General features: G+C 34.3%; 3 protein-coding genes across 4 annotated transcripts; 1 reads left to right on the top strand and 2 right to left on the bottom strand.

Annotated features, from left to right (window-relative positions):
• The first annotated feature begins 4,199 nt into the window (after nucleotides 1-4,199).
• LOC105159442 (Ribosomal protein L35) lies at nucleotides 4,200-7,325 on the top strand. The gene is made up of 4 exons (XM_011076513.3): nucleotides 4,200-4,528; nucleotides 5,255-5,367; nucleotides 5,469-5,553; nucleotides 6,872-7,325. The coding sequence occupies exons 1-4, from the start codon at nucleotides 4,295-4,297 to the stop codon at nucleotides 6,959-6,961; spliced, it is 522 nt and encodes a 173-aa protein (XP_011074815.1). The 5' UTR covers nucleotides 4,200-4,294; the 3' UTR covers nucleotides 6,962-7,325.
• A 1,986-nt stretch (nucleotides 7,326-9,311) lies between these two features.
• Nucleotides 9,312-16,012, bottom strand: LOC105159433 (hyperosmolality-gated Ca2+ permeable channel 1.8). 2 transcript variants are annotated; one of them, XM_011076502.3, is made up of 11 exons: nucleotides 15,132-16,012; nucleotides 14,027-14,179; nucleotides 13,310-13,445; nucleotides 12,401-12,502; nucleotides 12,140-12,259; nucleotides 11,967-12,047; nucleotides 11,473-11,813; nucleotides 10,882-11,127; nucleotides 10,412-10,736; nucleotides 10,045-10,278; nucleotides 9,312-9,861 (listed from the first exon to the last, which is right to left on the bottom strand). In XM_011076502.3, exons 1-11 carry the CDS (start codon nucleotides 15,446-15,448, stop codon nucleotides 9,589-9,591), a joined length of 2,328 nt encoding a protein of 775 aa, XP_011074804.1. In that variant the 5' UTR covers nucleotides 15,449-16,012; the 3' UTR covers nucleotides 9,312-9,588. The 2 variants fall into 2 exon arrangements, with proteins under 2 accessions (XP_011074804.1, XP_088740462.1); XM_088884336.1 differs by lacking the exon at nucleotides 13,310-13,445 and having other exon boundaries at nucleotides 12,140-12,221.
• A 2,124-nt stretch (nucleotides 16,013-18,136) lies between these two features.
• Nucleotides 18,137-21,945, bottom strand: LOC105159424 (phosphoribulokinase, chloroplastic). The gene is made up of 5 exons (XM_011076490.3): nucleotides 21,289-21,945; nucleotides 20,342-20,426; nucleotides 19,412-19,496; nucleotides 19,016-19,260; nucleotides 18,137-18,606 (listed from the first exon to the last, which is right to left on the bottom strand). The coding sequence occupies exons 1-5, from the start codon at nucleotides 21,819-21,821 to the stop codon at nucleotides 18,355-18,357; spliced, it is 1,200 nt and encodes a 399-aa protein (XP_011074792.1). The 5' UTR covers nucleotides 21,822-21,945; the 3' UTR covers nucleotides 18,137-18,354.
• Between the last annotated feature and the right edge of the window lie 723 nt (nucleotides 21,946-22,668).

The following is a 22,668-nucleotide window of genomic DNA, read 5'->3' as shown; positions in this document are numbered from 1 at the left end:
TTTCAAACAATACTAAAATTATTTGGAGTTATGCATAATCTCATATGCGCTGGTCGTAATTTCCCCAATACATTATTATAGTATTTTACTCTCAGCTCTTTTCAACCATTTTTTCTTAATACTGTCATGGATTTGGAATGACAAATAATTATAATTAGTTTAGATCATTTTAAAATTAAAGAGTTTTTAATTCTTAAATATTTTATATTGAATTGTATTTTATAAAATATTGATAAATCTTAAAATGTATTAAAATAGAGTCATTTGAAATTACTTTTACATCTTTGACTCGTGTCTTAAATCGTGGTATCCAAATGTAAGTGTAAGAGTTTTTTGACGATTGTTGTCTTCCATTGTTTCTCCCCTCTTTATGGGTTTATTGTTTTTTTTTTAATGTTATTTAACAGTAAATAATAATACTTTTTTCATATAAATAGCAGCAAAAGTTGTATATAACATAAGTCAATCGGTATAGAATGAAATCATCTTTCATGCAATATATCCTCCTGATATATTGTAAATGAGCAAATTATCTCCATATAAAAAATAAATAACAATTAATCTCCCTGTTTAATTAAAACAAAATAATTTACCCCTTAAATTATTGCATTTTAAACATATAAAGAAATAAATTGCTGTATTTTTTTAAAATTGATAATTTACTCATTTACAAACATCACAAAAAGATTGCTTCCATCTTTCCCAAATAAAATCATCAGAAAACACATTATTTTTATATATTCGTATGACCTATTTAAACTTTGTAGTGCATAGAAATAAGGGTTGTGATCATCTAGTCCTATTTACATTGCATAGAAATAAGGTTTTAAACATGTCAATAAAAGTATATAGTGATATAAGATTGACATTGGGCTTGTCGTGTGAAGATCATTTATGTTTTTAAATGATTTTCAAGTCGTCACTCCAGGTCCTGCAAGCATAATATGAGCAGGCAACAGTTATAGTACTCCATGTTCAAGTCGATAAAAATTAGCCAAATGATGAAATTAGTGCCTAAAATGCGTTGATAATATGACATGCTTTACAATTGACTAATGGGATGTTTACAGCTTCCATTAATTTGAACTAATCACATCAACATAACGTGAACTGCTGTACTCTATCAATTTGGAACGCATCATACGACTCAAAAGTAAGACGATACATTTAAGTCACGCCAACCCATTTTGGCTGTGTAAAAAACACGTGGACCCACAAAAACGCAAAGTCATTTTTGCCATTCTTGAAGGGCATTTTCATCTTTTCAACCTATTGTGTATGGCTTCCGTATTAGATAATAAATGACAGATTAGATTGTATTGAATTTTTAATTCAGTGGAAGAATACTGAGCGGCATGACGCCAATGAGCAACGAGCTTTTAAGTAAAAGTTTTAAACTTTAAAATGCAACTAAGGAGTAAAGTGCTAGAATTAGTGTAAGTTTAGGGGGTAAGGGGTTTTTAACTTTTACTTCACTTTTGGAGCAATATGTTATACAATAAAACTATAAGGGGTGAAATGCAATTTACATGTGTACATTATAGGCAAGTGAATAAAGACATTTTTACATATATTTCTTTTCTGGGCCTTTCTTTCTCTGTTAATTCACAGACCCACAGCATAAAATAGATAGGATGTAAATTGTGATTGGTTTAAGGTTAATTTTTGTTAGGGAGATTGGTGTGACTTTTAACTTTATTTTTCCTCATTCATTGATTCATGATGACGACAGTGATAAGTCCAATGAAATATATATATATATATATATATTTGTTTAAATTTGGTGTGATTTGACAACTCCAATAATGCAATATAATTAATTTTGTGTTGAATAATAATGATAATGATATGGGATAATTATATTATTATTTTTTGAGATCATACGTAAATTTATTGTGGTTCTGAAAATTATATTTAGTATTTACGACGTTTGTTTATACATAACAAATAAATCCATTCATTAGTAAAAATCTTCATATTTGCTGATATTAGCAAAGAGTTGATGAACATATGTGTTTACTCTTACTGATTTATTATTGACACATTGTAAGTCAAACAAATATTTTTTTATTAAAATATTATTAGACATTTTTATACGGTGATGTATACGATGAGACATATTTCACTCTTATAAAAGTACTTTAACAAAAAAATATTTATTTGGTATGCAGTAAATGAGTAATAAATCAATCGCGGGTAAAAATAAATTTTTTATTAATATTAATAAATTTAATTAATAGATGACTCTATTTGTTAGACAAATATAAACATTTCAAGTATTATATGTAATTTTTCAAATTGTAAAAATTAACGTATAATCGTACATAAATTTTACAGAAGGACAATGTAATTATTCCTAATAATAATAATAATTCACTTTTTGAAAAGTTACTATTAAATAATTAAAATGTTTAAATGATATAATGAATAAATAACTTACCATAATCTAATAAGAAAAATTAGTAATTTGCGGCCCACTCTGTATGTGCAAATTTTTAAAGTTATTTAAAATATGATATTTGTATAATTTTTATTAGTAAAGAATTTTGTAGGTTAAAAAAAAAATGCTTAAATATTGTATAGGAAATAATACATTAACATAAAGATTAAATAGAAAAGGTACCAAAATTAATGTAAAAAAAGTCATAGAAAAAAAAAGAAAAAAATCAAGAGAAAGAAAATTATCTTACAGATAAAAAAATAACAAAAAATTATCATCTCCAATTATTATAAAAGAATTTTATGAATTTATGCATAACTACTTTTTGGTATTTTTTAGAAGTTTTTTCATGTATTTTTTTTTCACTTTCTAATATATTATATCATTATTATATGTTATATGTATTTTTATCTAATAATAAATTTTATATAAATATTTTATTTTAATAGTTTTAAACTTTTTGGGATAAATTATATTGTTGGTCCCTATATTTAACCTAAAATTGAATTTGGTCCCTGAATATTTTGAGGCATTATTTTAGTCCTTAATTTTTTAAAATATTTTTTATTTTTATCCAATTGTTAAAATTAGGGTTAAAACCAACGGAACTGGAGAATACGACTATGTTCTCTGGATTTGGAGGAGCGAAGGTGAAGTGAATAGATGGGAGGCGATTGTGAAAAAAAAGGAGATCGGAAGTAAGGGTGGCAGACGAGTGGAGCCGGCTCGCGAGGCCTCGACTTGGAGCTCGACTCCAATTCGAGTCAAGCCAGCTCGAGCTCGAGCCGAAAATACTCTGTTCCGGCTGGCGAGCTTTTTTAAATTTTTAAAATTTGTATATATATATATATATTTAACTCATATATTATAATTATTAAGTAATATATTTTTAATCTAGCTAATGATAAAATATGGTAGTTTTATTTATATATAGTCTCTATACAAAAATAAGCTTAATCAACAAGTTAATAAGTTCGTAATATATTTTATTTTATATTAATTATTGATTTTTTAAAATTTTCTAATAGTTGAAAAGTAGGAATATATTTTTATTAAAAATAATTTGGGCTTTTCAATCTAACATAATAAATGAAAATGCTAAAATAATTTTTATTTTAATGATAAAATTAAAAAAATAGCTTGAGCTCGAGCTTCAAATTATGTGCTTTGATATCGAGTCAGATTTTTTTTTGTCGAGCGTGAGTGAATACCTCTAATTGGAAGATCTCGCCAATGGGTGCGAAGTAAACGTCGATGGGTGAGGATGGAAAATAATTAAAATGGAGTGGGCTTTCAAATGACGACGGTGTCCGACAAAAGGACAATAGATGACAGTGAAAAATGGAGAAGAGAGGGGACGTGGACAAAAATTTCGGGGACGAGAGAAAGCCGATAAGTCGTTGGGCTTATTGGCAATGGGTATGGGTAAAAAATGACAGCCATTAGATGGACTTTCAAATGGTGGTATTGGGCTATCAGAATATAATTCGTACAACGAGGAATTTGAAAAAATCACTAAGTTATGTTGATCGACATGATCATTTTTTTCCAAATTTTATTAATTTTAATGGTAATCAAAATAACATTTTCAAAAAATTACTGACCAAAATTATGTGTAAGGATTAAAATCAATTTTGGCCCAATATAGAAGAACAAAAAATAGAACTTATTCTAAGAAATCACACACACGGATTATGCCATAAATCAGTAGTATGTATTAAATTCCTGGATCCTAACATATAAATCGTGTTTTGCGATTTTTTTTTCTTTTTCGCAGCCAACTATAGAAATGGCGTGTCGCCAGCTCCAAAATCCCAATTGGTGACCTCCCAAAACCTCAGAAGACACAGACAGATGGTGCAGCGATGGTGCTCGAGGCTCCGCCTGCTGGCTGCGCTTCATTCCATTCCTAAACCCCAACCCCGCCACCACCTCTACCACCGCTCTTTCGTTTCCAATCGTCTCTTCCATACTTCTCACAATTTACTCCCCAAACCCCACATTGTCACCCATTCTGTAATTTCCCCCAGCTTTAAGACCCTCCTCGATGTTCATCCCTTTCCCCAAATGTCCCAGTCTCCACTTTATGTAAGTACCAATTTTACTCCTCAGTACGATAGTCTTGGTAATTTTAATTTGTATTTTTCGTATTGGGGGCTGGCTGATTTTATTCATTGAGCTTTTCTTTTGTTGGGTATTTTGTCTTTAGATTTTTTTATTGGTAAGTTAGTATTTGCTGTTGTGTGTTACACTGTGCTGTAATGATTGAATTGCTGGAGGGAAATGGAAGAATTCTTTGTATGAATTTTTGAGTTTTAATCTTAATTAAATACATGGAATGATTGATTTTGCATCCGCCATTAGTGAGGATAGGTCATAACCTAGCTGTAGAGGTGGTCCCATGGCTTTTCATGCTTTTGATCAATTGTTCAGCTATCTCTTCATTCCAGTGTAGTTTCTTTGCTAAAACTATCTTGTTGTAATCTTAGCTTTTGCTCCACATTTGGCAAATGAAAAATTATAGTTTATAACTTTGGTCATTCATTGATGCAGTATACTGTTACATTTATTTTTTTCATCTTATTATTTTGTTGGTTGTATTACTTTGTATATTCACCGTTGGGGACATTTCACCCAATGTGCCAGTTGAAGTTTTGTTGACTTTGCTTACCTTTTGGTTATTTGCATTCCTGTTTCTTTAAGGTGGGATAATTAGAAAATGTTTCATATATATCATTAATTTTGTTGTAGACGATGAACCGATTGTAAAATCTTCTAAATGTGTCTGAAATATGTGGTTCTGATGTTATTTAGTTGACTCAAGTGCGCCATATCACTGCCAAGCAGAGGGAAAGGAAGTTGAAGAGTAGGAAGCCAAGGACACCCGTAACCTCCAAAGTCAAAAAAATCAAAATCAAATGCTACTCGTACGCATATGATACACTAAGCAAATATATATGCTTTATTTTTAGTTTCATAATTATTCATGAGCATGGAATGTTGATTTTATTAAAATTTTACATATTAGGTCATTTAAAGGCAGATTTAGGATAATGAATGATGGCCAGATCAGACGCTGGAAGGAAGGGAAGAGACACAATGCCCATTCAAAGGTTTGTCATCTTTTGCATCTTACAGAGAAACTTAGTAAATACTACGTCAAATAAGATATGACGAGATGGGTTCTTATAGCAGGTTTTCTGTAAATGTCCTTCTCCCTCCGTTGCTTAGAGACGATGTTGAGATTTCTTTCATTGTCTGTTTATTTTATATCCACCACCATATGCGTGCTTGCCCCTTGACTTGGTGAGGAAAATTGCATTCTTTTAATAGAATCTCTTGAATTTATAAAAGGTGAGGCTGTCTGGTGAAAGAATCTAGTAGTTTATATAGTTCCCGTACAAGATATAAAATGACCAGGTTACTCTTCTCTAAAATCTGTGTTTTCCCGCATTATTATGTCAAAGAGTTCCAGTATGATGTTTGACTGTACCAAACGGCTAGTTGCAGTTTTACTATGTTCCGGCTCAGTGACTGTAGGCATTTGTATGTCGCTTTTACTCATGTTTTGGTGGTTTTTGGGTTTTTCATATTCATTATATTTAATGTTTTGCTTCTTGTTGGTGACTTGTAGCACTCAGATCTTAGTTCAAATCTAGAGAAGGGGGCCATGCATTTTTTTCATGAAATAAGAAAACACTTTAGTTTGATTCAAAATTCTTTACATTTACAATGCGAAGTAGCTTCCTTTTCTTGTGTGTGGAGTTTTCTGCTATTTCTCCTACCCTGCTTTCTTGAAAATAGGGTAAGCTCATCTAAACTGTCTTTACACTCACCTCAGTTTAACCTTGAATTATTCTGGAGGACCTAATAACTTTTACTTGCATTGATTAAGATGACCATTTCTTTTTACTGTTGCTATCTACTACGTTTCATCCATAAATTCAACTACACTGGATAAAATTGTAACAAAGTCATTTAGGCTATTATAGAGAACTGCACAATAGAGTGAGAGCTGAGAACATAGACTACTTTTTTGGTATTCCCTTATCTGTGCCAACAGGTGATTGCTTGTACATTAAGTTCTTGGTGTTAAAATGAAGGAAGTGCCTCCCAGGAGCACCTAGAATCAAAATAGATGATAAATCCTCTTCCCTTTAAAGTATATTTACTACCTATAAAGAAACTGTTGATATCTTTAAAACAAACGGAAGTATAATTGAAGAATGCACACGAATGAATATTTCTGCTGTAGGTATAGGTTATAATCTGGAAGCTTACCATTCAACTGGTGTCATTGTACTGGAATTCTTTAAACAGTTTCTCCTTATGTACTTTCGTTTTTCACTGTTTGCATTACATTTTGGAATTGTTAACCTGCCTATACTCCATGATATTTATTGATCTAGCAACTCCCTTTTATTGTTGCAGTCTAAGAAGTCAAAACGTCGTCTCAGACAACCTGGTATAGTCCCTTTGGCTTATGCAAAAGTGATGAAGAAGCTCAACTTTTGTGGTTGAATAAAACATTTCTCCGTGTTCCTCGCCTGAAATGCGTCCTCATCATTTAATTTCTGCTGTATGCTCTGCAATTCAGAATTACTGCAGCACCACGTTTCAGTTTGAACACTCTGTTTTAAGTTCAGTTGGTTACTTTATTGAACAATTATAGATTATCTTGCAGATATAGTGGATGAACATTTGCGTACAAAATACACCTGTTTTTTTGGTGGCACAGGATGGTGCTTTTTAACAATTTGTTTTTTCTGCTTTCTCGTTTGAATATCCAGGTCTCATGTAGTGAACAAATGCACATGTACTTTCTTGCTCAAGAATGCACTTTTTGGGTGCTAAATAGCCAATGCATTGCTCGTGACTTCTATAAGTTGGACTTCATTGAATTTTTTATGCTTTTGAACATTGCTATAAACATAGCATATCTGTGACACAGTTCATATGCAGAAACTCAAGAAGTTGAGCCACAAATTAGAATGTGGTTCACATACCGTCCTCATAGCACATGCGGCTCTGCAGACTTCCTAGTTAGCAAAGTATCCTTGGATAACACCACCTCTGTTAAGGGACTCATAGTTGGGAGCATAATCATATGAAACCCAAGATTTAACCTTAGGCTCCCATCGATATGAGCTGTCTTCATCAAACCTCCAATCACAACTCTCATACTTATCCTTACTGCACTCATAGTCGAATTTGTAGGCGACGAAGGTGCCCATGTTGGTGGAGCAATTGAACATGGTGGAGGAAGGGTATATGTATCTCTTCCTCACTCTGAACTTGTATTGGCCCCACGATGGCAGGTGAACCACATCAAACTCGTTGTTGAAGGAGAAACACCGCACACTGAGGTAGTTGGTGTGGTTGTTGGTCACCACGATGATCTTCTCCTTCGGTGTGAAGGTTGCATGGTTGGTTGAGATGTGGAGGAGGAAGATAGTAAGGAGGAGGAAGGCGGCACGGCTGGTGGCCTGCATGGTTGTGTTTAGGTATGTGCCTTTGTTCTTCTTTTTCCTTTTCTCCTCCTGTTATGAATCAGGTTTGAGTTTATGTAAAGTGGGCAAATGTTATTTTCATATAACTTGAGACTTATTTTACAGGCATACAATATAAAGGCAAAAACATGCAAGTAAAATTTCAAGCTGCAACATTACATGAGGAAACTTCTTGATCCCACACATAAATTCCATATGGTTGAGTTTTATTATAATTATTAATTTATGCAAATTCATGCATAAAATTCTACATGAGTTCTAAGATGAATGATTATAATTGTTCCAAACAATATAAGAATATGTATTTTCATATGTTTCTCACCAGAAATTATAAATATTTCAATATTCTGACGAACATTTTGCGTTTGCCAGGAAATAACTATATTGTGCAAGAATAAGGAGAAAAAAAAACATCAGATGCATTGAAATGAGATTAAGGAAAAGACAATGTTGTTGATTTGAGGGAAATTAAGGTAGCAATCAAGAACAAGAAAAACAGTTAGGGCAGAAGCTCAAATGTTTTTAGGACAACATACCTCCCTTCTTGATTGAAATGGGAAGCACCAGAAATATTTTCTGTGCAACAATTTGTAATGAGGGGCCATTTCAAATAGAGAGAAAAAAACTATAATGTGTGGTTTGATTTTCCCTTTGACTGTTTGACTTATTTAATGGTTGGTTATTATTAAAGACTAAATTTATATAGCGATAGTTACGCTTTATAGTTTATATATTATGAGAATTTTTCACCAACTTTTGAGAATTACAATTTCCCCCATTACCATGTTCGTATTAAATATTCACAACTGAAATTCACATTCTCAAGGAAAAATATGTGATTTAAATCAAACAGGAGCTTTTTTTTTTTTTTTTAAAAGGGTAAATTACAGCCGCTAAGTTTTGATATAATTATAAATATTTTTTTCGTTATTTAAAACATTATAAATATTCCCTTTATATGTTTATCTAACAATGAGTCTGTTTCGTTGGTCTCTGTTATGTTTTTATTCAATTTTTGTGGTAAATTAATTAAAATGTCCTTTCGAATTATAATTTATAATTTTGTATATCCTTTTAAAATTTTTTAAAATATTTTGATGGACAAATATTCCTTATGAATTATTTATTTTATCTATCAGCAATTTTTCTTTTTTAACATTTTTCCAAATATATATATATTTTCTCTCTAAAAAAATTCAACAAAGGTAAAGCAGTAATATTTGCCTCACCATGTAGAGGCTACACAATTATTTTATAATTGAGGGGGTAATGATAATTTTAAACAATGAGGGGTATTCATAATTATGTCAAATTTCATGAAAAGTAGCTATAATTTACCCTTTTTAAAAATATGCCCAACATTTCAAATAAAATAACTAATGAAATTTAATTTAGTTGGCGAAGCTAGATATCGTATCATGAGGTCGTGAACTGAATCCCTCGCTGAATTGAATGCCAACAATGTATGGAGCCATTGCCAGCCACCAGCTTCAAGAACACAGAAGCAACAACCAACCCATTGCCCATTTCCAACTACATCAATCAACAAACCTTACAGCTGACTATATCATACAAATGTTAACCTATCTGACGAGGGCAAGAACGCGGTCAGGGCTTAATGCTAGATAGGACTAAACATCATGGCTGTGCTTCGATATCATTCCTATACATTCTAGTTTGAGATTCAAATTCATAGCGATACACGGTATGGCCGCTCTGGGATCGCTCATCTTCATTAATGGTTGGAGAAGGATTCATGATATGCGCCTGGTTTTTATCAACTCTTACTTCAGCTAGTTCAACTTCTTCGAAGGAGTGGAAAATAGGATGCACGTATGCATTGGTCAAGTAAGATTTTAAGCCAACGTCAGATTCAAAAGCAAGATCTTGTGTGTCCTTGGTCATGGCTTCCTGGAGGAGGTAAAGAGATGCAAGAAACAATGATCAATCAAAACACAACGATTATCGGTATGATTGAGACAATTCCGACAGATACAAACCCCATTTACTTAATTCTCATGCAGAAATCCTGAAGTAATCAGACAAAGAATTTGTACCATTTAAACACTATATGTGTCGCGTGTATCATCTTACCTCCAGAGGGTACTTTCTGAATGCTGGTTCAAAGCGATTCTTGCAATACTTATGGAATGTCAAAGTCAGTATGGGTAAGACGATGAGCAAAGGAGTTGAGTTTGCAGCCTTTTTTGTGCTCAGCAGTCCCATTAGCAGCAATTGCGATATTACCAAGCTTGCTATAATGCGACCATGAACGTGTGGCCAAAATGCAGCAGCACTCTCGTATTTTTGGTTGTAGACGTTGATGACCTGCATGGGAAGATCGAGGTATAAGATTGGGTGCCACCAATCATCAAAATACACCGTCTCTACTATGACAACAAGCAAAAAAGAATAAGAGCTCTCAGAACTTTCACTGAATTCAGAACTGAGTCGAACAAACCTGATGGCGATACACAAAATGGGCAAAGGCAAAGAAGACCAGTATAAAAGGAAGGAGGACTGGCGTAACAACCATGTACACAATGCCAAGAAGGAAATACAACTGAAGACTCGGCAAAGCCTCTGGAAAATCAACGCTTTTGGCATTCATTGCCTTCTCCAAGTCCCTCTCGGTTTTCACAAGGAACATGTTCTTTAGGTGGAAAATCACTAAAGGTTTCAGTCGGAGAATTTCACTTGCAATTCCAGCCCAACCATCGACCATAATGTATGTGATAAAGAAAGTAGCTTTCATTGGTATCGATACACCAATGTTTCTTGGGATCCTGCAACAAAGACACCAACCTTTTTTATTACAGCGTGCAGTAAAATGTATCAAGTGTTGCAAATCTATTTCAAAACAAGTAAATGTGTGGATCCTAACTATCTAAGAGTTACAACTGAAGCTACAAGAGATAGAGGGAGTGTTACTGGGTAGCAGATTGGTGAAGGAAAGCATGAAGTTGCTGAAATGCTGTTCCTGCCGCTATGCTTCCCAAGAACACGTTGACTAGCATGAAGTAGTAGTATTTGGCAGCAGTTTTTCGCTCTAATACTGCTAGTGAGACATGCCCCTCGATCTTTGACATAAGCATTAAAATTGAAGGAAGAGCAAGTAAGAAGATTTTTAGAGCTAGACCGGGAAGGAAACCCTGTAGGAATGACTTGACGACCTTCCTGCACAACATGTCAACTGCTTAAAACTAAGAAGCAAAGAAAAAGACTTCGAATTGTATCAGAGATACTTCACATGTCTTTATCTATCAAACACAGCAATAAATTCAGTTCGTATAGCCCCATGAAGCAAAAAAGCACATATAGGACAGAATCAGAGTAGAATCAACTTTACATGTATAGTGCAAGTTGTTTATTTTTGTAAGCAGTTCTCTTTTCCTCCAAATCATGATTTCACAAGATATTTACAACACAATAGGACAGCTTAATATCATAAACATTGCCTAGAGCATCGAAACTTACAATGCAACACAAATATATGATATTTTTACTTTCATTGCCTCTTACCATTCAATTAGCGGCCTGAGAAAAGGAGCAACCTTCTGAAGTCCCTCTAGGTTCGCCAATGATTGTACAAAAGCAATAGGTATCATGTAAAAGAACACCAATGCAAACATAGATATAGCTATCACGAGCCTACGGATGGTGAGGGAAACATATGGTATTGCCAGATTCTTCCAGTAAACATCACGGGGTTCAGGGGCCCAATTTGTTAACCAAAGTGTTGGATTTTTGCTCTGTTGTGTCTGTGCACAAACAGCTGCTCCCCACCTTGACTTGAATGACACGAAGGCAGCCGGAATAACAGATTTAGGGTCTTTCAGAACTTTTTTGCATTCCATTGTCAGCTAAGAACAAAGAAATGAAAATTAAACTCTACTAGAAAGATATGCCATAACAATGTCAACCAGGAGCATACCAGAATCCGCCCAAGGATAAATATACGAAAAACCGATTAAATGTAGTAGCTTGTTTAAATTAAAGCTGGTCAGGCAACTTACCTGTATATCAAGATGTTTAATTTGCTCCTTGTAGAAGTCGATCGAATCAACCCTTTGACCCCAAAGTCCAAGAAATCCTCTCTGAATGAGAGAAGAATGGCGAGCCGTTAAAAAATTCGACAGAATAACTTGCTCAAAGAATTAAAGAACTCTGAACGGCTATAAGATTGTACCTTTTTAGTAGGTCTATTGTTTGGATTCCTCTCAAACTTCAGTTGGTTGTAATCCAGCCAGTTTTGAAGTTTATCTCTTTTTCTAACCAGTTTGGCGAACTTTTTAGTATTGTATACAGGCTGGGTGGTGATGAAATAGGCCAAACAACCAAAGGAGTGATTTTAAGTCAAGAATACATTAAGTAAAATTTACATTATAATCAGAGTTCTGAAGGAAACAGTCTTTTCAGAGTAAAAATTTCAGACAGGACAATCCGTTACCTGGTGACAGAGATAGTGATCAGGATGATTTCTCCGAAAGAAGGTTTCAACACTATCTGATACTGAGCGTCCAGAATCACGTGGCACATTCCTAACAAGAACCTGATGGTAGTTCAAGAAAAGCTTATAATAAATATGAATTTGATAACTGCAGCTCAAGTGAAACAGAGGCGTAGAAAACTTTGCAATATCACATATTATGAAATATTTAGTCCAACATGAGACACTTCAGTTGTCTTCCAAAAACTTCTGGGTATAGCTCAAGCATCAGCACCATAGCGTGAACCTTAGCTAAAGAAAGCTTTATGCAGAATTGGAAGACACGGCCCTTAAATTCATAGACCCAGAGGTCAAGACAATGATCTAAAAGTTGAAAAGGTTAATCAAGAATGCATTATTTTCTTGTCATAAAGCATCCTAATAAGCATCCAAGCTTAAGATACTAACAACGTAGCAGGTTTTTAGGCTATAGGTTGTCAAATTGAAAATTGGTCCAAAACTGTATGAATCTGACGTAGGAAGAAGAAAGAGCAGAACTCCCAAAATCCTCTACTACGAAAAAGACTATCTGAGTGAAACCAGGGGAAGTGAGAAATTTATTTTGTTAATTCAATTTCACTAGCGAGCATGTTTTTTCAGCACCGCAGTTCTAATGTAATCTATTTTTTAGTGATCTGTTGCATTCTCGTATCCTTCCTGAAACTCGAATAATTTATATCATGTACATATTGTCAGATTCTCCAACAGATGAAGAAACAAAAAACTAGCATGCAAAAGCTTTTAGTCACTCAGATAGGAGAAAAGTGTTAATTTGGAATAGAAAGATACTCATCATCCAATGACTTAAAATGCAGGGAAATTTCCCATATTCACACTTGATATGTTAATAGCCATGACAGATAAACTAACCGTGAATTGTTCAGGGCACCTGCCTTTTGAAGCCAAAAAGTTTAGCCTCATTGATGCAACTCTATCATATTCCTTATAAAGCATGTAACACGCCCAAAATGTAAACAAGTATTCCATTGATATGTGAGCCAAAAACCTGAAATTCAATCCGGAGTTATTTTCATTAGAAAGAAATTTAGGACGTGACAGGAAGACGATAATAGAGTAAAATGCTACAGAGGTTTTGACCCTATCTTAATCGGTGTCAGAATGTCTCAATCATCTATAATGACTAATTTTTTGTGAACAGATGATTGGAAGTTCATAAGTACCATTGCTCAGGCATATTAATAGATCATGATACACGTTATAATTAGTGAACATACCACCTATTTCCCGAAGTTCATAGCTGGAGATACATCACTACAGAGAAAGGCCAGCTTATTAATTAACTACTGTCTTGTCATGAAAATAAGCAGAGTGTAATTGTAGAAAAGATAACCAAGGAAAACATTGAGTGGCAAATATTAATTCCATCGGTTCATACTACCAATATTCATCAATGATGTAAATAGTGAGTAGACTCAGAATATTTTCATATGAAATACACATTGATATATTGAGTTCCCACACCTAGGAATAGTTGCTACATGCAAACATGTTGAAATATGTTGATATACCTTCTCTTGTGGGACTGTGCTAATTTATCTTCTTTAGTATAAGGATCGTGAAACTTACTTATAGGACCTGGGGCGAACATTTGATATTGAAAGCTTGTCAATGTTGCTAACAACCAGGTCACGCCGTAGAAAAAATAAAGTGCCACCAGATGCATTCACTGGGAGCAGAACTAGGAATGCCACAATGGCTATTGGTCCAAATATTTTCAAGCTGCCAGAGGTTAAAGACCAACAAACTGTAAAGAATTTGGAAAAAAAAAAAAAAAAGCATCTTCAATCTCAAAATCAAGGTAGAACATGATACACAAAATCAAACCTATTCCCTAAAGCACTGACAGAGAGATGCTAATAAACATACACACTATATGGACAAAAGACTATTGAGCATGCCATTACATCAATGAGACCATGAAGCCCATAATGCTTTTCTTTCCCACATCCACAGAACAGCTGAAGAACTCACAACTCACTGAAAATTTTGTCACTCGAATCGAAAGAGTAAACAGATGATGTAAGTGAGGACAGATTTTTACAACTAATATCCAGGCATTGAGGAAGAGATGGCCTTAGAGAGGTGCAGGGTCTAAGAACACTCAGAAACCAGGCTGCAGTTACATCATTCAAGAACTAAAAGTCACATATTAACCATCAAATTACCAGCCATAATAACATCTCTACATCCAATAACCTAACTTTTCAACTTTGTGGTGTTGGAGAAGTTTGATTATACATCTTTTACTGCAATGACCCTCCCAAGTCCCATTTCAAAACCAGACCAGACATCTAAACATCTTGTTTTAGTAAAACACGGCTACCACCAGATATAAAACATGGGGGCAAGCAAGAAATTCCTTGTTTCTTCCGTACACCTTAATGTAAAGCTTACCTTTTCACAAAAGTTTGCTAATCCTACAAACCTAATGCATAATTGGAACAAAAAGTTCACATACCAGCCTCCCCGAAGCAAACAAACAGCGTACAAAAACCATTAGGATTCAGGAAGGGAAAACAAACAGAAAGAAAAGGTAATAATACATGGGAGTAAAAGCAAAAACATTTAAACCACAAAAATGAAAAATGAGTTGAACAGTAACAAGAAACATCCAGAATCATCCAAGAAACGAAGAAAATATTTTGAAAAAAAATCGAATCTTGCACCGTACCCAAGTGTGTAAATCCTCAAGAAAACAGCAGAATCAAGTCCAGCATGGGTAATAATCTCAGACTCACTCATCTTGAGAGCCTGAGGCATCCAGTTGAGGAAAGTCAAGTAAGTCTTGAAGTTGAGATTGACAAATTTACCCACCACGCCACCCCAGTTGTTCCTGGGGCTGCTCCTCTTCCCAGCAATGTACCATTTGGTAAAGTAAACTCTGTCATTGATTGGTTGAATTCTGAGAAGTGCAAAGGCAAGCAAGAACGCAAAGGCACTCAGTATATTGATAAACGCTGACACACCAATATCGCCAAGACTCGCCATTTCCCACTGCTTCCGATTCAAACAACAGCATGAAACGAAAACACGAAAAGGGAAGAATTTAAACGTGGGTTGTGAAAGGAAGTTCAAGAACGGAAAGAAAGAATGTTGTCTAAGTGGGCTTTTCTGGAAAAAAAAGTTGGTCGATGTGCACAAGGTTTATTCTTCAGTTAGTCTCACGTTGTAGTATTTTGTTGAGGTTGTCTCCCTCTCCAAGTGTGTGTTTTGTGTTTGAAACTAGGGACCCTTTTGAGGTGGGTTTCTGAGGTTTCTTCCGGATTAGGGCAGTGAAAAGAATAACTCTGAAAGGCGGAGAGAATCGAGTAAGGTGGCGGTGCTGCTTCAACTCCTGATTGCGGGCTGTGTTATTTTTAGTATTTTTGCTTTGAAGTGGGGTTGTGTTGGAAAGTGGGGTTCTCTGACAACAATCCCTTTCTTGTGTCTTTTGACTTTGAGAGCCTTTCTGTTGATTTCTTCCTGCGCCGGTGCTCCGCCGTGTTAAGATGGTGGCTAATCGCTATAAGTCGCTCCTTTGGTCGCCCTCATCTTTTTCATGTTTCTTCTTTTCTAATTTAAAAAAAAGAGAAGATTGAAAGAAAAAATATGTGAAGTTTATTTATATGTTTCGAATTTTTTTAAGATAATAAGTAATTTATAGTCATCAATATTTTGATTAAGTTGGTATCAACTCAATGTCACATCTCTTAGCCCAAGTTCACATTCATCATCTCATATATAATTATTAAAGAAAAAATATTTTATAATAAAAATTTAGAATCTAAGGTTGTAATTTCATAATAAAATTTAGGACGTTGCAAATCAAAATACTATATGAAACATTATAAGTAATAAATTTAGAATAAAATTATTTTTAATACGAACTAAGACGGATTATCCATTGTGATGGGTCGAGATTCCTTTTATTTTATTAAAAAATAAAAAAAATATAGAAATATATAGTGGTTTTGTTCAAAATATTCTGAAATTTATCACGAATGAATGAGAAATGATTAGTTTGTTTCATGGTTTATTCATTATAAATATGCAATAAATCCTTGAGATATTGCATGATTTAGAGTCATTTATATTCTTTAACATGATATATATATATATATATATATATATCTTTGATGCAACTCAGACAACCTTAAGAAAAGTAATAAATGTCTTAATATAGAGGTGCAATGTAATAAATTTGCATTATAGTCTACATTCTAGTACATCATGCACATCTCTATCCATCTTTTGAAGTCAATTCCACATACAAACACGTATATATACATATATATATATACACGTATATGCATAAATATATATAAAAAAGATATAATTTAACAATGAACAGTAATTTTTGTCTCTCAAAATTCAACATCAAATATACAATATTTATTTTAAATTATTTATAAAAAAAATCGAAACATACATACTAATGATGAATACTCCATCGTAATTTAGAAAATTATAAATAACTCTCTCAAATTGAAAATAATTATATAGTCATGAACAGTAAGGTGAAAATTACTAATTTATTTTGCCGATTCTTTTTTATAAAAATATGTTAGAAAAATTGAAGATGGATATAATAAATAAACCATAAATTATATTAGTTCACAAAAATATTTAAAAATAAATAAATATTATAGTATGGAGGGAAAATTGAAGGGCGGACCTTGAAGCAAGAGGCAACAACAATATTGGTGGTGGTGGATCTGTTTGAGGTTGTCCCATTTGGGTTTTTGGTGGTTGGACTTATGAGTTGAGATAGCAATGCTGGTTGGTCTCAACTTTCAAGTGTTAAGTCATCATCTATATTCTTCTCTTTTCTTTTTTTTTGTTTCCTTTGTTCTCTATGAAACTACGTTTGGTTCCATGTATTTGAAAGAAAGCATTTTAAATAAGAATTTGGAATTTAATATTCAATAAATTTGAAATTATAGAGATGAATTGGGATTTGTTGCTAATTATTTGAAATTTATGAGTTCAAATTCATCTAATCTAAGATATAAAGAATATACTTTTTTTCTTTTTGGCATTCATTACCTGCTCTGTTTCTTGATTTCAGCTGTGCTCAAACTGATGACATGAGCTCAAAGCTGTTCCCGTTCAAGCCCTTCCTCTGACGAAACAACTGGCAAAGAGATGGGGAAAGAAGACTAATACCTCTAAACACAAGCAGGCAAGCATTTGTATCCCAGACATTGAGGCCCAACTAGTATAGAAACAAGTCTTCTGCTCCAAAGAAGCCTATAGGAGAAACTAAGTTAGGACCAAATAGTGGAGGTAAAGAATCCAAATTTAGCTCACAACAAAGCCAACCTCGACGTTTCTGGGGTCAGACATTGCTAGACGATGCTACATATCCGGGTATGGTGGGTGGCAATCGTTGTGTTGCACCAATTCTTTGTCTGAGTATCCGCTCCACCTCAATTACTGGAAACCCGGGAAACGAGTATCAGCAAGGGAAATGAGCCGTGGACCCTGTCGGAAGCTTCTCTTTGCACTTGCTGCAAAAGGGCATGATCTTCTCAGCCTGTTGACTTGAAGAACCACTGGGGTAGACATGGTACAAACAAGTTTGTTACTATTAAGTAGGTAAGAGAGTGTCTGAGATTGTTACCTTTGTTTCTCAGAATGGATTAATGTGGTCATAAAATTTAGGTTGTGTTTTTTGTGGGAAAATGGCATCAACAATGACTGCATGATCATGGATTTTTCTCATTTCATATGTGCTTCTGTCTGTCTATGTTACAACTCTCAACAGCGTTCCAGGTCGGAATAAGTAAATAAATACATGATAGAGAAATGCTCAATTTATGCGGATTTGTCAAACACTCGACTGATACAACAGGGTGGTAAGAAAAAAAACCGCGAGAAAATTTTGTGCCGGTCTGATTTATTTCAGGCATTTCTTAGGCCTTTGTAGCTTCCAAGGGAGCTGCAGTTTTGGTTCTGGTGATCTGCTCATAGAGGTCTCTGATCTTCAAGCCGATGATGGTCTGGAAGAGACCGGTTCCATTGTTGCTGCCTGGGAAATCTGCGTGCTTCAGCATTTGCTGGGTGACTTCACCGTAGAACTTGGTGGAGATGTTGCTCAGATGGCTTTCTACATATATGAGCTCATCTAGTCTGTCGAATTGTCCGTCCATCTCTAACACTGAAACCTGCAGGATTCGGAGGAGAAAGAGTTGCTTGTATATTACCACCACAACATGTGGAAATATTAATGGTGTGGACTAGCCTTGTCCGTCAGGACACAGACGATGAAACTAGAAATGTTCCTACATCCATAATCATGTAAGTTCGTTTCCTGAGACCGAATTTCTACTATCAAACTCCACAGTCAAACAATCTGACAAAGTCGTTTGAACTTATAAATGCAAGAAAGTGGTTTCTCTTAATTCCAATTCATGAGGAAAGTTTTAGCCGTGTCTGCGTGCACACACAAGATCATATGGTAGATTGTGCATGTGACGTTTCTTGATAAGCACAATTTTGATCCGATTATGTTATACATTCCTGGTTTTAATTTCTTCACTCATGCATTGATTTGAAGTGATGAATGCAGCGTACCTCATGGCCGTAGTAGGTGTCTGGACAGTAGGTGAATTTGATGCCTGGGTAAGAGCAAGTCAACTTCCTTCCACAGGGGATCCAAGAGATGGTGGAGCCTTCATCAAACAGGTACACCGGGTCAAAATACTTCACTCCTTCCTTCATTATCAGCCTCACTCTCAAAACGTTCCCCTCGTTGTCGTCCGGGATCAGTTGGGTCGGCAACACTTGGATAACTGCATCTGCGTATTGCTTCTGTGGGTCTGCATTGTGAAAATGGTGACACAAAACGCTGCATTCGATCATCTTGTAGGATAATGTTACAAAACATACAAGTATATTTGTAATATGTCGAAACTTGAGGGAGTGTGACTATAATTATTCCTCAAGATTATACAAGCAAAGAGAGATTACCAATGTAAGCATCGAAATCCGATTTCCGGGCATCAATACTAGCTTTGATGCTCTCAAGGCTGTGTCCTCTCTCGGCCATGTCCCTCTTCAGTTCCATGGAAAACATGATTAATGCCATTTACTATCATAATATTGGCAATGTAAATAGGAGAGGTTACACTATGGAAGTCTTTTATCCATATCATGTCTAGTCGAATCGAATCAACTATATAACAAGTGTAATATAGTTATCATGTGATTAGTCCGTCTCTAAACTAGACACCAGTCAAAGGGTGAATTACAACGAGTTTCCTTGAGATTAAGCTGGGAAATTACCTTGTAAACCAACAAAATGTCCTAAAGGACTATGAAATAAATTTCTTATTTTCTTCAAATTTTCTCATCTTTATTTTGTGGACTAGAAGGGCAAGAAGGAAACTTCACCTAGTCAACTTTTTTAGGTTTTTTATTAAAAAAAAAAACCCACATGGCAAAGTAGATATTGTCAGATTTTCTTCCAAAAAATTACATAATTTCATAAAACATTCCGAATTACCTATAATTTCTCGAATAATGACAAACCTCAAATTAACTTGTTGTGATTTACCCTTCGTTCTTCAGATCTGGCCACATCCAATCTAGGCTAAAATTTCCCATAACACTATCAAATTTGGACCGATTAAAATAAGGAATAATTACATCAACGTATGCCATCTGAAGTCTTCACATATCAACAAAAAAAAAAACTATTTTGAAAAATAACACTGCGACCCCTACAATCACGATCTTTTACATTTCAGATTTTTCTATCCAAAAAAAGATAAAATTTGGTAACGTAGAACATAATCGTAAAGATTATCGGTTTCAATTTTCTTACATGGAGCTGTTATTTTATAATAATATAAGTAAATTTTGAAAGGCATCCATGTAATTATTCCTGAAAATAATTACCTGAATTTTCCATGCGAATTTAACTTCATTGCTGATGTCCAGGTAAATACTGAAATCTAGAAGCTCTCTAACTCGTGCATCGTACCTACAAATTAACCAAAATAAATAAATAAATATTTTTTGTAATTTTTTATTAATATTAAGAGAATGGATAATAAAATATGTTGTTCATTTTGAATTGACACTATTAACTAACCAATTTCAAATATTCATGTTCTACTAGTTATAAAATAAGGGTAAATTACAGCTATCTTCTCGAAGTTTGACATAATTATAAATATACAGTTATCTTCCCCAAAATTTTACATAATTACCCATATTCCTTCAAATGAAAAATATATATAACTCATAAACAGTGAAGTGAATATTACTATTTTACTCTTGTTAAAAAAATTTAAAATCATTTGAAAAAATATATAAAAAAAATTGAGATCGGATAAGAATAAATAATCGATAGGGAATATTAGTCCATAAAATACTTTAAAAAAATACAAAATTATAACTAATAATTAAAAAGGACATTTTGAACAGTTTCTTTGAACGGCAAAAGCAAAAAAAGTATTCATAATTAAGCAAACATCAAACAAACAGTAATTTCAAGTGATAAGGTGTGCATGGCACGTGAGGTGTCACACGGATCAGTTGAAGATATGATTTGGACAATCTTCATTCCTCAACCATACGATTTAAGGATAGCCGCTCACTTCACCCAATTCATCCTAGAAAATATCAACAGCTCCATGCAACAACAACAACAACATTCTTAAATCTTTTGTAAGTAAGAATTAATAATTATATAAACACTCCTATTCATTTCAATAATTACACATTCATCACAGTATGATGCAAATAATATTTATAATTCAGTTTCTTTTTTGTTAATACTCAAAAATTGGGGGGGATTCATGTAATTATTGGTAATGTATGTAGTGGTGGGGATAGCTTACATTGGGTGTAATCCTTCAATGACTAGGATCTTGGGAGGTTTGATCAGCTCCGGCGGGTCCAATAAACCGCTGACGTGATTGTAGATAGGCTTGTCCACAGGGATTCCTTCTTTGATCGCCTTAACCTGGTGATACATGAGATCAAAATCATTGGCTCTGGGGTCCAGTGCGGTGACTCCCTTCTCCTTCCGTCCGGTTCTGTCAAGTGAGTGGTAGTCGTCCAAGCATATCACGGTGGTCATCTCACTGATGAGCGTGTTGGAGTCTGGGTTTCCGCCCTTGGGAGGTTCGGCGGCGCCACCGAAGACGCTGGTGAGGCGCCGCATGAAGGTGCTCTTTCCGCAGCCGGAGTCCGCCGCCAGACCGATCACCACCGTCTTGTCTTCGGCTGAGCATGAAATGAATCTCCTCCGGCAGGTGGTGGTGGTGGTTTTTCCGTAGAGAACAACTTGGTTTTGGTTGAATAATCCCAAGTGGGTTTTTGGTGGGGTGGGGTTGAAATGGGTCTGAGTGGATAGAGAAGAAGCTGCCATTGTATTTCTTCTTTCTCTCTCTAGCAAATGTTTAGAGAGAGAGAGAGAGGAAGGACAAGAGAATGGAAGAAGAGGTTATGGTGAGAGACGGAGTTGAACAGAAACAACAGATGTCTGTTTTGCTGGACAGGAGGTTGTTTGGCTTTGGCCTTTGATGATGAGGGGTCAGTGTGACGTGTCACTTCTTCGTTGGAAAAATTCTTACAGGAATAGGTGGGTTGTATCAAATTACTTAAAAGAGTAAATGTGATACACTTATTATACAAATAATTTTTTTAAAAAAATTATACAATAACACAGAATAAGTATATTAAATTTGTCATATAATTAATTTAAATTCATCACATTCAATTTGGATTTGGGTGGATCCAAGACACGCCCCACCAACTCCGAGCAGAACCTGAGACTTACTTCATCCAAGTTATTTTTAACCCTCGCCCGGTACAAAACCGGTTGGGACGAGTCTAACCCGATAAACGAGTTATTTTTATTTTTTTTAGTTTACAAGTACATATATAAGAAAATTTAAGATATCAATTCAAATAAAATTGTTCATGGTCTAACTCAAATATTCAATTCAAAAAAATAAATTCTCAAGTACAAATGAAATTATTCATAACAGAATAACTCAAATAATTTATAGCATTATACATTACTAACAATTTTTTCATTTTGCATCCTCATTAAGTATTATGGGACATTTTTTTATTTTTCAATTGTGAACAAGTACCTAATAATAAATAAATAAAATAATATAATAGCTTATTAGTGTTTATTCTATTAAGATAAAATAAAATAATATAGATTTATATTAAATAATTATACCGGGCCCGGGTCCTTAAGGACC

The sequence above is a fragment of the Sesamum indicum genome, linkage group LG1 (genome assembly GCF_026168435.1).
Source record: "Sesamum indicum cultivar Baizhima isolate 11 linkage group LG1, ASM2616843v1, whole genome shotgun sequence".
NCBI lineage: Eukaryota > Viridiplantae > Streptophyta > Magnoliopsida > Lamiales > Pedaliaceae > Sesamum > Sesamum indicum.
The sequence above is the reverse complement of the archived record's forward strand: the minus strand, read 5'-3'. Positions and strand labels throughout refer to the sequence as shown.

What these genes read in the sequence shown, in the direction of transcription:
- LOC105159442 (XM_011076513.3), top strand. Translation starts at nt 4,295, where the DNA reads ATGGTGCAGCGATGGTGCTCGAGGCTCCGCCTGCTGGCTGCGCTTCAT. An exon ending in TGTCCCAGTCTCCACTTTAT is followed by an intron (nt 4,529 to 5,254) that starts GTAAGTACCAAT and finishes GATGTTATTTAG; the next exon opens with TTGACTCAAGTGCGCCATAT. An exon ending in ATCAAAATCAAATGCTACTC is followed by an intron (nt 5,368 to 5,468) that starts GTACGCATATGA and finishes TTTACATATTAG; the next exon opens with GTCATTTAAAGGCAGATTTA.
- LOC105159433 (XM_011076502.3), bottom strand. Translation starts at nt 15,448, where the DNA reads ATGGCGAGTCTTGGCGATATTGGTGTGTCAGCGTTTATCAATATACTG. An exon ending in TTAAACATCTTGATATACAG is followed by an intron (nt 11,814 to 11,966) that starts GTAAGTTGCCTG and finishes CTTTGTTCTTAG; the next exon opens with CTGACAATGGAATGCAAAAA. An exon ending in CTCAGGCCGCTAATTGAATG is followed by an intron (nt 11,128 to 11,472) that starts GTAAGAGGCAAT and finishes CATGTTGTGCAG; the next exon opens with GAAGGTCGTCAAGTCATTCC.
- LOC105159424 (XM_011076490.3), bottom strand. Translation starts at nt 21,821, where the DNA reads ATGGCAGCTTCTTCTCTATCCACTCAGACCCATTTCAACCCCACCCCA. An exon ending in ATTGAAGGATTACACCCAAT is followed by an intron (nt 20,427 to 21,288) that starts GTAAGCTATCCC and finishes GTTAATTTGTAG; the next exon opens with GTACGATGCACGAGTTAGAG. An exon ending in ACACCTACTACGGCCATGAG is followed by an intron (nt 18,607 to 19,015) that starts GTACGCTGCATT and finishes CGAATCCTGCAG; the next exon opens with GTTTCAGTGTTAGAGATGGA.